The sequence below is a fragment of the Phytophthora cinnamomi genome, assembly GCF_018691715.1.
Source record: "Phytophthora cinnamomi strain GKB4 chromosome Unknown Contig99, whole genome shotgun sequence".
In the NCBI taxonomy this organism is placed as follows: Eukaryota; Oomycota; class Peronosporomycetes; order Peronosporales; family Peronosporaceae; genus Phytophthora; species Phytophthora cinnamomi.
Window position 1 is genome coordinate 611,695 of NW_027151032.1, and position 12,309 is coordinate 624,003.

The window sequence follows — 12,309 nt, forward strand, 5'->3', positions numbered from 1 at the left end:
CCAGATTGTACGACGATGTCTATGACTTCTTGGATCCGCCGAAGCCGCCGAAGCCCATCATGGCCATCATCTCAGCGTCGGCGTCGGTAGCTCCTTCTTCTTCTGCAGCTTCGGGTTTCTTGTCTGCAGCATTTCCATCCTGTGGTGCAGCAGGCTGGTCTTCTGGTGTCGACTTGCCGAGCTTCTTGGCCTTCTTCTGCTCCTTCTTGTGCCGCTTGACGCGAGCCTCCTCCTCCTCGGCGGCCTTTAGTTTCTTCTCGTAGTCTGTCCGTAATAACACAATAACCCGTGAGTCTGAGCTGCTTTAAGTACTGCGACAGCATCTTGATACCAACCTTCCATGGCGTCCAGCTTCTTGGTCATGAGCGGGTCCCACTTGCGCTTCGACGCGCTCTGGAGCCTGTTCTTTACCTGGTCCACGGTCGAGCGCTCCACGCGCATGCTGTAGCCGAGCTTGCGCAGATCTGCGCCCGCAATAAACAGACAATAAGCCACCGTCCAATGACCTCCTTGGAGCATCCAAGCAGCCAGGAGACCAGCCACGCACGCTTTTTGCCGTTGATGTGGTCGAGGTACGCCACCGAGTCCTTCAGCCCGCACTCGCAGACCTCGCAGTAGTAGCCGCCGCTCTTGCTCGCGTCGTCAGTCTTGACCACCTTGACCGTGCCCACGCTGGTCTCCAGCGCCATCTTGGAGGTGCGCGCCTTGAGGAACGCGCGCGCCGAGCCCGCGGGCCCTGCGGCGCCTTCATTGGCCGCCTGGAACTCCTCCTTCGACGACTTGATCACCTTCTTCGTCTGCGCCACAGCAGCAGCAATTCACCTCATTCTCTCAGTCCACTGCACCATGCAAACAGTGCTTCATAGCAGCCAGACGAGCGTTCGCACCTCCTCCTGCTCCAGCTGGCCCTCGGCGCGCAGCTTGGCGAGCTTCTCGTAGTGCTCGCGGTCCCACGTCTGGCGCGTCACGTTGGCCACACCCGCGCCTTTCCTGGCCTTGTCCTGCAACAGCATAGGCGCAATGCGGGCGTAGATAAGTAAGTGCTACAGTATCGAGCCACGCAACCAGCAGCTCCTCATTACCGCCATAGTTGCCGTCAAAAATTGCGATTTTGTTGGGGATGCAGACTGCGAGCCTATCGAGCATCATGAAATGGGTTATCAAAGTCCCCATCATCCGTCACACCATGCCGTTTCGTAGTCAGCCGAGAGTTTGCGGTCAAGGACGCGCCAGACACAAGGAGCTAGACCCTCGGAATCGCCCCTGCCCGTCGCGATGGTTCTCGCTCACCAGGACGCGTGGAGAAGCCACCCCTTCATCAGCAACTGCGCCAAGAAGCCCTTCACGGGCCTGGGCCTGGCCTCCGCCATCTTCGGCGTCTACCTCGTGGTGGACTCCATCAACAGCCGCTTCTCGTCGCACGGCAAGGAGGGCGGCGCGCACCCGGAGATGGACTACGTGCCGCGCGGCCAGTTCCAGTACGAGCGCAGCGAGATCGGCGAGGCCCCGGCGCTCAAGTAGACGCAGCGGGCTCAGCCAGCCGCCGCCGCCTCAGCCGCTTCGCAGACGCAGAGGACGCAGCGTAAATGCAACACAAGACCTCGGCTCTAAATAAACGCTATTGCTCGGTTGGTTCTTCACTGCTCAAGAGATCACTAAGGTGTTTGTGGCTGTGTGCTGTGTGTGCGTTTGGTCCTCACGACGGAGATAGGCAGGTGTGTGGGAGGGGATTGATAAAACAGGGGGTGGTTGTAGCGTAGATACCAGCCAGCTACCTCGGTTGGCCGGTGTGTGGTGGTGTCGTGAGGAGGTGTAGTGGGCTCTACCGCTCGAACGAAGTAGCGTCGTCCTGAGGGAACTCCTCGTCCTCGTCGTCGTCCTCGCTCTCGCCCGTCTCGGCGCTGCGGCGCTTGCTGTTCCGGAAGCTGCGGTCCTTTTGCAGCTCCAGCACCGACACCCGAGTCATCAACTGCGTGATGAGCAACATCGTCTCGGCCTTCAGCTCTTCCTGCTCGAGCAGCTGCTGCTGCATCTGCATGTTGCTCTGCGCTAGCTGCTCGATCTGCTTCTGCTGCGACGCCAACAGAGCGCGCAGCTCGTGTACTGGCGACGACGGGGCCCCGCTCAGTCCCGCCGAGTGGTTCGAAGTCGTCGCGCGTTCCCCAGCACCGCCCGTTGCTTCGCCCGCAGCGAGCATGCTGGACTTCCGAGAGGCAGCTTTGCGGCCAGTTGTCGGCGACGTGGTGGGGCTCCCGCCCGCGCTGGTGGTAGGACTCCGTGAGCCTCCAAGCGCGGTGTTGCGGCTTGGCCCCGGTGTCGTCGCAGACGGGAACGAGGCAACTGCCGAGGTGCGGCGGTCGTTGTTGCCCGCAGTGTGTGCGTAGTGCTGCTGTTGGAAACCCGAAGAATTTAGTAACGATCCGTCACGACCCATTTCTTCAGCTTCCTGACCCTCCTTCAGCGAGCGACTGTGCGTGATCATAGCGTAGCAGGTAACGCACACGCGTTGCGGAGTAGTAAAACCCTTGGCCTCCATCGATATTTTCTTGTCCGCGCTGTGCTGGCTGCAGATGGACTTACCGCAATTGCGGCAGTGGTGGCGGTGCTTGAACATACCGAAACTTGCACGGCAGATCGAGCACTCGCCGTCGTGCTTCCATTCTGGGGGAGGATCAAAGTGGCCACGACTGTGAGATCCGTGCGAAGCACGACGGTGCGACCTCCGGAATAACGGTGGCGAGCCTCGCTGAGACCCGCCAGGAGTAGTCGAGTGGCGTGTTTGCATCGGTTCCTGCAGCGACTGGAAGAGTCGGCCTCGCGGGTTAAGTTGGGCGTTAGTAGCGCCACCTGCCGTGCTGGTGCTGTCTCTTGACGATCCATTATCATTTTCCTCGTTCTCATCCTCGTCATCGGCTTCGTCGTAGAACTGGAAGTTGGAGTTCTGACGAAGGTTCTCATAACTCGGCATCACCGGCAGCGACGTTTGGCGGGTGTGGCTTCGAGGTGCTGAAGTTTCTTCTTCGGCGCTGTTCATGGCAGCGCTAGCGCTCATCGCCGAGACCATGGTGCGCAACTCATGCTCCGTGAAAACGCCATTGCTTTGCAGCTGAGCAAGCAAAGACGCCGTTCGGTCCATACGCGCCTGTTGCTGGTGAGTTGGCTCCTGATTCTGATTTTGAAATCCCCCCAGGCTGCGGCGACTGCCGGAGCGCATGCGAGCGCCGAAGGACGATCTGGAGCTCGTGGGGGTCCGTGGGTCGTCCTGGCTGCAGGTGCTGGTTGAAGAAGGCGACACGAGGTGGTCGTGCGGCGAGTCCAGGCCGTCCACGTCGCTGAGCGACTGTTCGCTCATCATGCTGATACTGTCCTCCGGCTCTAGCACCGACATCGCCGCCGCATCGAGCTCTCCGTCGTCGCCCACGTGCAGGAACCCTCGAAATCCCACGTTGCCCACGTAGGGCTCCGGAGCGACAGCGTCGCTCCAGTCCTTGCCGTCCTTGTCTTCTTCCTCCTCGTCCTGCTCTGGTCTCGTGACCCCGGACGCTTCTCCTTCTTCCTGGCCACTGAGCTCCCGTTTTGGGTCGACGTCTGAGTTGCCAATGGAGCTGCGGTCGTCGTCGTTCTGCTGCTGGATGCTGCTGCTGCGCTCCTGCGCTCGGTGCAGCACCTTCAAGCTGTCGGCGTCGAGGCCGATCTCCTCGGCGAGCTCGAGCGCCGTGACGCCGTCGGGCGTCGGCTCGTTCACCGCCTCCGGGTACGCGCGCACGAGCTTGCGCAGGCACGAGGCGTGCACGCCCGCGCGGATGGCGATGTGCAGCGGCAGCAGCTCGCCGGCGTTCTTGGCGCGCACGCCGTCCGGATGCGCCTGCAGCAGCTTGGCCACGAGCGACAGCGGCACGCGGCGCACCGTGCAGGCCCAGTGGACGGGCAGCATGCCGTGGTCGCCGCGCTGCTCGGCCAGGCCGGGCTCTCGCTCCAGCAGGCGCTGCAGGCCTTTCCAGTCCGAGGCCTGCGCCAGGCGGATGGCCTCCGAGTTGCTCATGCTCGCGGGGAATGGCCGAGTGAGCGAGCGAGTGACTGCGTGAGTGAGTGAGTGACTGCGCGACGGACGCAGGCGGCGGCGCGCGAGAGAGACTGGGAACGCGCCCGGAACTGGGAGGCGTCCGTCGAGTGGGCAGCGCTGGAAGGCGCTTCTCTTCTCTATTTTCTTCTGTGAAACTCGGATGGGTTCGTTTTTCAAGGCCGCGGACGGAAGTTGGGACGCACTGCGCGGTTTTACGCTGCAACTTTGCGAAATTTGGCGCGCTAAGTACGCGAGTTGTGGGGTGGTCCACGCCGGGAGCCATAGTGAGCGCGAGTGAAAACATGTCGCCGAATCCGAGCACAAACCAGCTGCGGCCGCTGCTAGCGTTCAGAAGGACTTTCAGATCACCCGCGCTAGTATTCGTGGCTCTGGGTGGCGCCACAGCACGAAACGGACGATGCGAGCTACATGGACGCACCCTTAGCGGTCGTTGCTCCGGTCCGACCCGCCATAGTCCAGAAGCCCACAACGTTGCCGGACGGGTCGTCGCTGTCGCACTCTCCGCGGGGGATCACGCCCTGGCCTGAGGCCGAGACGTCGTCGTACTCGTCAAGTAGCGCAAAGAACTGCTGTTGCTGCCGCCGTCCACTCGTAGAAGCACGCGACGGCGCTGCTGTCGTGACGAACGCAGTCGTAGACCGGAAGCTGAAGTGCTGTATTCGCGTCGCTGGCTCCGTCTTCAGCGCTGGCTTGCGTGGTTGACAATGGGTAGCCCGTCCTCGCGTCCAACGTGATCCCCACTGGCGTGGTCGATTCGTTAAGCCCTGACGATACGCTCTGAGATACGCTCCGCCTCCCAGCACGCGCCGCGTCGAGTAAATCGAGCGACTCTAAGCGCGAGGATATCCGTCTTGAACGCCTCCATCTCGCTTGTTGCCATCGGTGATCCAGCTCCTGCACGGATGCAAACGGAGACTTCGCGCCAGTGCTCGCGGATTAACATCGCGGCAGACACTGTTGACCTCGGACGATCGGAAGTACATGTATCTCGGTCAGTGACAGAGCTCCAGCAAGGCGGGAGTTAAGTCGCCGCCATCAGCAGTGTCTTCCTTCAGTTTAGAAACAGAAATAGTAATATTAATACAAACATTCCTAATCAAGGTATTTAGAAACAGCGCGTCATCAATTTTTTTCTGATTCACGTACAATCCACACAGTCTCAAACTGCGAATTGCTCGGCGCAGGAGGGGGAAGCGATGCTGCGTCGAGCGATTCAGCGCGCGAGGCTGCACCTGCCGGCGCCCATCGGCCACGACAACGGCGGCGCGGGCGACTGCTTCAGCGACGACGAGGACTCGCCCGCGAGCCCCAGCGTCGCGCACACCACGCTGCGCGACGACGAGTCCGTGCGCGACCACTTCCGCAAGCGGCCGGAGGACGTTTCCGGCCTGCACTTGATCGTGGCGGAGGAGGCCGCGAAGGCGCGCAAGAGCCACGTGGCGGAGCTCAGTTCGGACGAGCAGCGCCGCGCGGCGGACGCCTGGGCGCGTCTGCAGGCGCTCTACGGGCTGTTCAGGAAGCTCGAGGCCACAGCGGACGACGCTGTCGAGGACAGCGACACAGAGAGCGTGGGCGCCGAGGAGAAGGCGCCGAAGCGGCCGGAGGAGACGCGGCGGCGACGCAGACGAGATGACGGACTGCGCTCGCTGCTGCAGGACGCTCGGCTGCCACCGGGCGTGATCCTACGCGACCTGAAGCCGCTGTCGATCGCCGCCGACGGCTACGACGACAACAACGCCATGCCCCAAGGGTTCACGGCCGGCATGTTTGAGGCCCTGGGCAACGTCATGTACAATGAGATGCTCGCAGCGGCGGAGCAGAATCGTATCAGCCCAGACGCGTTCGAAGACCTGGGCAACTGTTTGTACGCGGAGGCTGCGAGCATCGCCGTGTCTGCCACCGCCTAGGGCCGAGTTGCTATGATTTCGTTATTTTATTCGCTCTTCATGATGTTGCCGTGGTGTCAAGTATCGTATTTCCCTTCGCCACGAAAACCATGTTGTGCTCGTGTCGATGGCTGAAGAGTCTGGACGCTGCGTGGAAGCAAGATTTAATCCTGAACCTTGTTTTGCCAGTCGGCCAGCGCCTTGATCCCTTCGTTCTCCACCTGCTGAGCGCCCTGGAAATCGAGCACTTCCCCGTCCGGGCGGATAATAACGAGCGCTGGGATGCCGCTGTTGCGATGGGTGACGCCCACCTCGGCGTCGTCCTTGCCGTTGCGGATGCCGTACTGCCGATTCAATCATTAAACTGTCAGACAGCGGCTTGGGATGCCGAGGTGAGGGGCAGCTTACCTTTCGGCGCAGCTCGTTGCGGACGTCGGCCTTGAAGGGCACCATCCACCAGTCGCCGTGCTTGGTCGAAAAGTGCATCTGCTGGTCCTCCTCGGACGTGTCGGAGCTCAGGAAGACCACGTCCAGCTGCTGCGTGGAGGCGTTCACATCGGCATAGAAGTCATTGAGCTTCGGCTGGAACGCGCGGCAGTCCGGGCACCAGTTCGCCTGTGTCAGAGCAAGCACCAGGACGGCGTGAGAGCTCGCGTTTGGATGGCAGAGAGAGTGAAGAGATAAAGCAGCGCACAGCAAAGTATAGCGCGAGCAGTCCGGACTGGCCGACGTCGCTGCCGTCGACCGCCTCGCCCTTGGCGTTCACTAGCTTCGTGCCGTGGAGTAGCGCGTTTACCATGACCTTAGAATGAGTGTTTCTGTCGGGATAACGAGTGGGGGATTTGGTTCGTCTACAGCTGGTCCCGCCTTCCCTTCAGCCATCGACGCAATAAAGATCATCAAGCGACCAAGGTGATGAGTGTGAATGCATTGTGTGAGTTCTTGTAGGCTATCGAGTCATCTCTCTCTCTCTCTCTCTCTCTCTTTTCACAGCCACTTGGCGAGGGCCTTAGCCCCATCGCGCTCGATCTTGTCGGCGGCGCCGAAGTCCACGACTTCGCCGTCGGGGCGGATGACCACGAGCGTGGGGATGCCGCCCTTGCGCGTGATGGGGCTGAGCTCGCGCACCTCGGCGCCGGCGCAGACGCCGAACCGGCGCTTGAGCTGCGTGCGCGTCTCTCCCTCGAAGGGCACCATCCACCAGGGGCCCTGCTTGTCCTCGAAGTGCGCGCGCTGGTCCTTGGCCGAGGCGTCCGAGCCCACGAAGACCACGTCGATCTGGCCGTGCGCTGCCTTGTAGAAACTGTTGAGCGCCGGCTGGAACGCGCGGCAGTCCGGGCACCAGTCGGCCGCGAAGTAGAGCGCCAGCGCCTTGCCGTCCTGGCCCAGCGTCTCGCCCTGCACGGTCTCGCCCTGCGCGTTCGTCAGCGTGATGTCCTGCAGCAGCGCCTTGCTCATGGTGGCAGTGGAGGAGAAGTAGTAGCGAGAAGTTGCAGCAGCAGCGAGCGGTTCACAGCGGCGACGAAGCAGCTTCGTCAATGCTCCGATCATAGCTGCTCAGCTGCTCGAAGAGCGCCATACTATTGTCGACCCGATACGGCGCTGTGATTGGCCAAGAGGCTGAGGATCGGAGTGGCACACCCAAATTCCAGAACGCGGTGGGTTTCCGAACCGCGTTCTGATACATTGGTGTGGGCCACACACCCAGTTCGTCAGCCAATCGCAGCGCGGGCGGGCCAGCTTCAACATCGCCGGCTCAGAACGCTCTGAGAACGCCAGCGCCATTCTCTGCGCAAGTGAGCGGGCAACCTACACTTTGGCACCCCTTGGAGGGCATAAAGCAGCTCGCGTGCGTCAGCCCGGTGAAACGTGCCTGCGAGCGGCCGGGCGTGCCCCGCGCTCGCGATCATACCATCATGGTACTGTACGATACGCGCGTGAGCCGGCGTTGTCTCTGATTCGCGCTATTGGCCGCAACGCACAAGCTAAGCTCAGCCCGTGACGACGTGCACATTGTCCGTTACACTCCGAAAATAACCGCCCGCCGATTGGCTCAAAAGCCGCTACACGCCCGCGCATTGGCCGAAAAAGGGACGACGCCAATCTGAGTCGCCCAGTTCAGTCGACACCGCGCACGCAGCGCCAAAGGACGCCGCGCGCACTCGCCGCCAGCGCGCTCAGCCCCGCGGCAGCCCCGCCCGTTGTCGCTCCATCCACGTGCTCGCTGGCGCCATCCGCTGGCAACCCGCGCGTGCTGCTGGAGGCCTCGCAACGCATGTAAGTGAACCGGAAGTGGCAGTGCAGTCGGCCCTTTCCCTGCCTGCCTGGCTGCTGGCGATTGTCCTGCGTGGCGCTCGATCCGCGTCTGATTCCACTGCTGCCTCGTTGTCTGCCAGCCCCTCACAGTGCCCAAGCCGCCGACCATGATGAACGAGCGGCGCCGCAAGCTGCAGACCGTCCCGGTGGACCACTACGACGGCCAGGCCATCTACAGCGGCAACGAGCTCATCTACGAGCTCGGAGGCTACCTCGGCGGCGGCGCGGCCGGCGTGTGAGTCCGCGCTGAGGAGAGGACGGTGGAGAGAGACGTAGACTGAAGAGCTGCTGTGTTGTGTGTGTTGTGTTGTGTTGTGCTGCTGCTGTGGCAGAGTGTACGAGGCCTTCTCCACGCGCACCAAGCAGCACGTGGCCATCAAGATACTCAACCCAGTCGGCTACAAGCTGTTCCCCAGCACCCTGCTGGCTAGGTGCATTGTCGCCGTGAAGGGCAAGCCCCTGCTGGTGCTGCCCTCTGACGAGACGGAGCTGGGAGATGGCGCCATGAGCGTGGACCCGCGAGCGGTCGCAGGAGGAAAACACCGAATGCGCTCCAACTTCGGAGAGCCCAAAGTTGCCACTGAACGCCTCCGCGTGGAGAATGTGTGGTGGCTGATCCACCCGACGTCGAAGCAGGCCATTGCAGCCTATGAAGATCCATACACGGGTCATGTTCGTGAACTTACACTGCCGCAGTGCATTCAAGTCTGGGGCGAGCAGATGAACCAGAGTGAAAGCAGCGGGCGACAACAGGCGGATCCCGGCGAGTCGTACCAGGAAGTCCAAGTGAAGAACCAAACGATCAAGGTTCCTCGGATCCCGAAGAAGTTCATCAAGTTTGCCCACACGCGGCGCTCTATCCACCGCGAGATATCGAACATGTCCGGACTTGAGTATCACGAGAATGTGCTGCGTCTGGATGAAGCACTGGAGCTCGTACAGGACAGCAAATGCACAACGTTTTTGGTACTTGAGCTGGCTGGAGGGGGTGAACTTTTCGACCGTATCAAGCTTGACTGCGGCACCGACGAAGAAACAGCGCGTTTGTACTTCCGTCAGCTCATTTCTGGAGTTGCCTTTTGCCACAACTCGGGAGTATGCCACCGCGACCTGAAGCCTGAAAACCTGCTTCTCGCGGACAATGAGGAACACTCGACACTAAAGATTGCCGATTTCGGATTATCGGCCATTTTCGCGTTCACGGACAATGACGCGAGCGGTGGCGCGAACGGAAATGGTATTGACCAGCCAGCTATACGTCGCTTGCGCTCGGTGGTCGGCTCTCCGCACTACGTAGCCCCTGAAGTACTGATGGATGCTGGACAAGGATACGACGGGGCAAAGGCTGATGCGTGGTCCATCGGTATCATCCTGTACGCGATGATCGCGGGCAACTTGCCGTTTGGTAAGGACCTCCTAAAGTGTGTCCGCTACGACCGGTTCCGCAAGTGGTCGTACAACACCAAGTACAGTGACGACGACCCAACCGACGAGGTCGAGTTTCCAACGTGGTTTTTCCCCGCGCACTTCTCGTTGGAGCTGAAATCGCTTATTGCGCAATTGCTTTACCCTGATGCGTGCATGCGTCTCTCGGTGCAGGAAGCTCAACACCACGTTTGGGTTCGCGGTGAAAAGCTCAAGAAACCAAATCCGTCGTCGATCCTGGAAGACGACCAACTACCCAGTAATGGCGCACCACTGAATCCAACCGGTTTACCTCCGCCGTCACCTCATCCATCGTATAAGAATCGTATGAATGTCGCGGTTAACACCCTTCAGGATGGAATTGAGTTGGGACAGCACATGCACCCAAGCCAACTCGGATCTGTGTCACCGCAGGCAATCACCAGACTTCTTGCTAAATCACCCAGCCCCCACGGGCACGCATTCCGATGCCCTCCGTCACCGCAGCAAGCTCTACGTGTGAATAAGCACCTAGCGGGTGTTGTCGGCTACATGCCATCAGTGGACGAGACGTCGTCCATGTCGGGCCAAACACCGTTGAGCTCCCCTCGTGATGCAAAGAACAACAGGAGTTTCGACCTGGATCTTGAGGACGATGCCTCCGTGGCATCATCGGCCACCAAAGAGCTGGGTGCTTGTAATATTTCTGAGGCTGGTGCGCTTTTAAAGCAAGAAGCTCTTGTGCGCGAAGCTACTGTGACTACATCGATGTCTCTCGTAGAAAGTGTGGTTGCTGGGCGCGCTGATGATATCCACGGTGCCAGCGAAGATACTCCCACGCCGTTGGCGTCACAGGAAGCTACCCCTCAAAGACATCAGCACCGTTTCGTGTCTCCACCGCTCGTCACTGGATCGCGCGATACGATGCCCATTCGACTCCGCCGCAACTCACCCCCGGAATTGTTTCTTCGTGGTTTTGCGCGTGGGCATTTTCGGGAACTCACCAACGGCGACATCGGCAATGTCGGGGCTTTCGACGGTATCAACATCCTAAGCCGGTCTCCACCGCTTGTTCCGCAATCGATTGTTGCTCTTGACGACAAGCCCGGTCTTCCTATCAACCGTACACTGACAGAGCCACTGACGTTCTCAGTGAAAACGGAGGCGGGTGCTCAGACCAAATCAATTCAACTTGGCGGAGAAGATCCGCAGGCGAAGAGTCAGGTATCACCTCCATCGTACAGTGACGTTGTGGCTCGCTCCACACGCTTTCTGACAGCACTCCCGGCGCGTTTGGTGCTCTCCAATATTGAGACTGCTCTGGAAGCCAATCCATGCCCTCTTCCATACGAGTACTCCAAAGTGCCTCAAAATGTGACCATCGATTGGGACAATTACCAGCTTGAGGTTCGGTATGCTGGTCTCTTGACCTGCACCGTGCAGGTGTTCATCTTCCAGCGCGGTGTCTACCTTGTTGAGTTCCGACGCGGCCATGTAAGCTCTTGTTTTTGTTCGAGTTCGATGCAAGTATTTGATGCTGACAAACTGCTGTGTTTGGAACAGGTCGATATTTTTCAGTTCAAGCGCTTCTACGAGAAGATTCGAGCGCAGATTTCGGAAGGAATGGATGGAGGCTCCGAGCAACCGTCGCCATCATATCGCAAGCGCAACAACTCAATCTCCGATGCTTTTTGAGGCGAAAGTATGATGCTCTACCCTCACCAACACATTCACTCTAACATTTTCGTTTTCACCCACAGCCAACGAACGCTGTACGTCCGTTTGCTTCAAAGTGAAGTATTTCAATTAGGTAGATAATGCTGCACCACAATATAAAGAAGCGTGGTGATCTTCTTCGTAAAAGCCGTCAAGCAAACAAAAGTTTTGTCAACATTTCTCAAAACGCGGTTACTGGATTTTTCGAGGTTTGGTAAATTTTGTTATGCTATGAATTGTGCTTCTTGCTCGAGCGTGGTGGTTTGTGACGATTTTTCAGCGATTTGAGATATGGTTCTGCTACTGACGTCGTTGACGGTGATTTCCCCAGCGAGATCACTGCTGCTAGACTTCCGGTCGGTTCAACATATAGCGGTACAGGGTTCTTCTTCTTCAATCGAATGTACGGGAGTGACGCATTATTCAAATGAAGGCCCCAGTGCTTGTGGTACGAAATTGGAGACGCTGCTGTCACTTGCTGGTGATTATCTCGATGGCTGTTCGTCTTACTGGGATAAAGGTGTTCTCGAAGTTCCTCCAGAAACCCTCCTCGCCCTCTCGTGGTCTTGGTAGGCTTAATGTCCGGGAGATGGACACGAATGCTATCGCGGTCGGAACTCTGTGGCTGTGGACTCCCCGACATGAGGGCTGGTAGGTCGAGATGAAGATCATTTCGTACGGGATCGGAGACAAGCCTCACGTCCAGTGACTCCATGACCGGGTCATCATTGTTTCCGTGTTGACCGTTCAATCGAGGATTCGCGCCAATTTGCAGGTCCCGCAGCGTTTGCAGCTGCATTTTATCGATTTCTAGGTGTCCAATCCGGTATTCCATCAGCAAAACTTCCCGGATCAACTCGTTGCGTTCCATCAGGGGACTCTGTTCGATTCCTCGACGGAACT

General features: G+C 59.3%; 8 protein-coding genes across 9 annotated transcripts; 3 read left to right on the plus strand and 5 right to left on the minus strand.

Moving 5' to 3' along the window:
- Positions 1–19: 19 nt before the first annotated feature.
- On the minus strand, positions 20–1,088 carry IUM83_08487 (zinc finger matrin-type protein 2; the record flags this gene model as incomplete). The annotated part of the gene is made up of 5 exons (XM_067932864.1): positions 20–264; positions 336–464; positions 548–797; positions 888–1,001; positions 1,083–1,088. The coding sequence occupies 5 exons, from the start codon at positions 1,086–1,088 to the stop codon at positions 20–22; spliced, it is 744 nt and encodes a 247-aa protein (XP_067783549.1).
- A 187-nt stretch (positions 1,089–1,275) lies between these two features.
- Positions 1,276–1,521, plus strand: IUM83_08488 (NADH dehydrogenase [ubiquinone] 1 beta subcomplex subunit 3-B-like; the record flags this gene model as incomplete). The annotated part of the gene is made up of 1 exon (XM_067932865.1): positions 1,276–1,521. One exon carries the CDS (start codon positions 1,276–1,278, stop codon positions 1,519–1,521), a length of 246 nt encoding a protein of 81 aa, XP_067783556.1.
- Positions 1,522–1,822: 301 nt separating this feature from the next.
- On the minus strand, positions 1,823–4,042 carry IUM83_08489 (Vacuolar protein sorting-associated protein 27; the record flags this gene model as incomplete). Its single annotated transcript, XM_067932866.1, has 1 exon — positions 1,823–4,042. One exon carries the CDS (start codon positions 4,040–4,042, stop codon positions 1,823–1,825), a length of 2,220 nt encoding a protein of 739 aa, XP_067783474.1.
- A 446-nt stretch (positions 4,043–4,488) lies between these two features.
- On the minus strand, positions 4,489–4,767 carry IUM83_08490 (uncharacterized protein; the record flags this gene model as incomplete). The annotated part of the gene is made up of 1 exon (XM_067932867.1): positions 4,489–4,767. One exon carries the CDS (start codon positions 4,765–4,767, stop codon positions 4,489–4,491), a length of 279 nt encoding a protein of 92 aa, XP_067783424.1.
- Positions 4,768–5,280: 513 nt separating this feature from the next.
- Positions 5,281–5,991, plus strand: IUM83_08491 (uncharacterized protein; the record flags this gene model as incomplete). Its single annotated transcript, XM_067932868.1, has 1 exon — positions 5,281–5,991. The coding sequence occupies one exon, from the start codon at positions 5,281–5,283 to the stop codon at positions 5,989–5,991; it is 711 nt and encodes a 236-aa protein (XP_067783423.1).
- Positions 5,992–6,134: 143 nt separating this feature from the next.
- IUM83_08492 (Nucleoredoxin protein 2) lies at positions 6,135–6,769 on the minus strand (the record flags this gene model as incomplete). Its single annotated transcript, XM_067932869.1, has 3 exons — positions 6,135–6,314; positions 6,379–6,585; positions 6,665–6,769. 3 exons carry the CDS (start codon positions 6,767–6,769, stop codon positions 6,135–6,137), a joined length of 492 nt encoding a protein of 163 aa, XP_067783426.1.
- A 188-nt stretch (positions 6,770–6,957) lies between these two features.
- Positions 6,958–7,428, minus strand: IUM83_08493 (Nucleoredoxin protein 1; the record flags this gene model as incomplete). Its single annotated transcript, XM_067932870.1, has 1 exon — positions 6,958–7,428. The coding sequence occupies one exon, from the start codon at positions 7,426–7,428 to the stop codon at positions 6,958–6,960; it is 471 nt and encodes a 156-aa protein (XP_067783425.1).
- Positions 7,429–8,393: 965 nt separating this feature from the next.
- IUM83_08494 (CAMK/CAMKL protein kinase) lies at positions 8,394–11,385 on the plus strand (the record flags this gene model as incomplete). Of its 2 annotated transcripts, none has more annotated exons than XM_067932872.1 (3): positions 8,394–8,521; positions 8,619–11,184; positions 11,254–11,385. In XM_067932872.1, 3 exons carry the CDS (start codon positions 8,394–8,396, stop codon positions 11,383–11,385), a joined length of 2,826 nt encoding a protein of 941 aa, XP_067783429.1. The 2 variants fall into 2 exon arrangements, with proteins under 2 accessions (XP_067783429.1, XP_067783428.1); XM_067932871.1 differs by lacking the exon at positions 11,254–11,385 and having other exon boundaries at positions 8,619–9,691; positions 9,754–9,761.
- Positions 11,386–12,309: the final 924 nt, after the last annotated feature.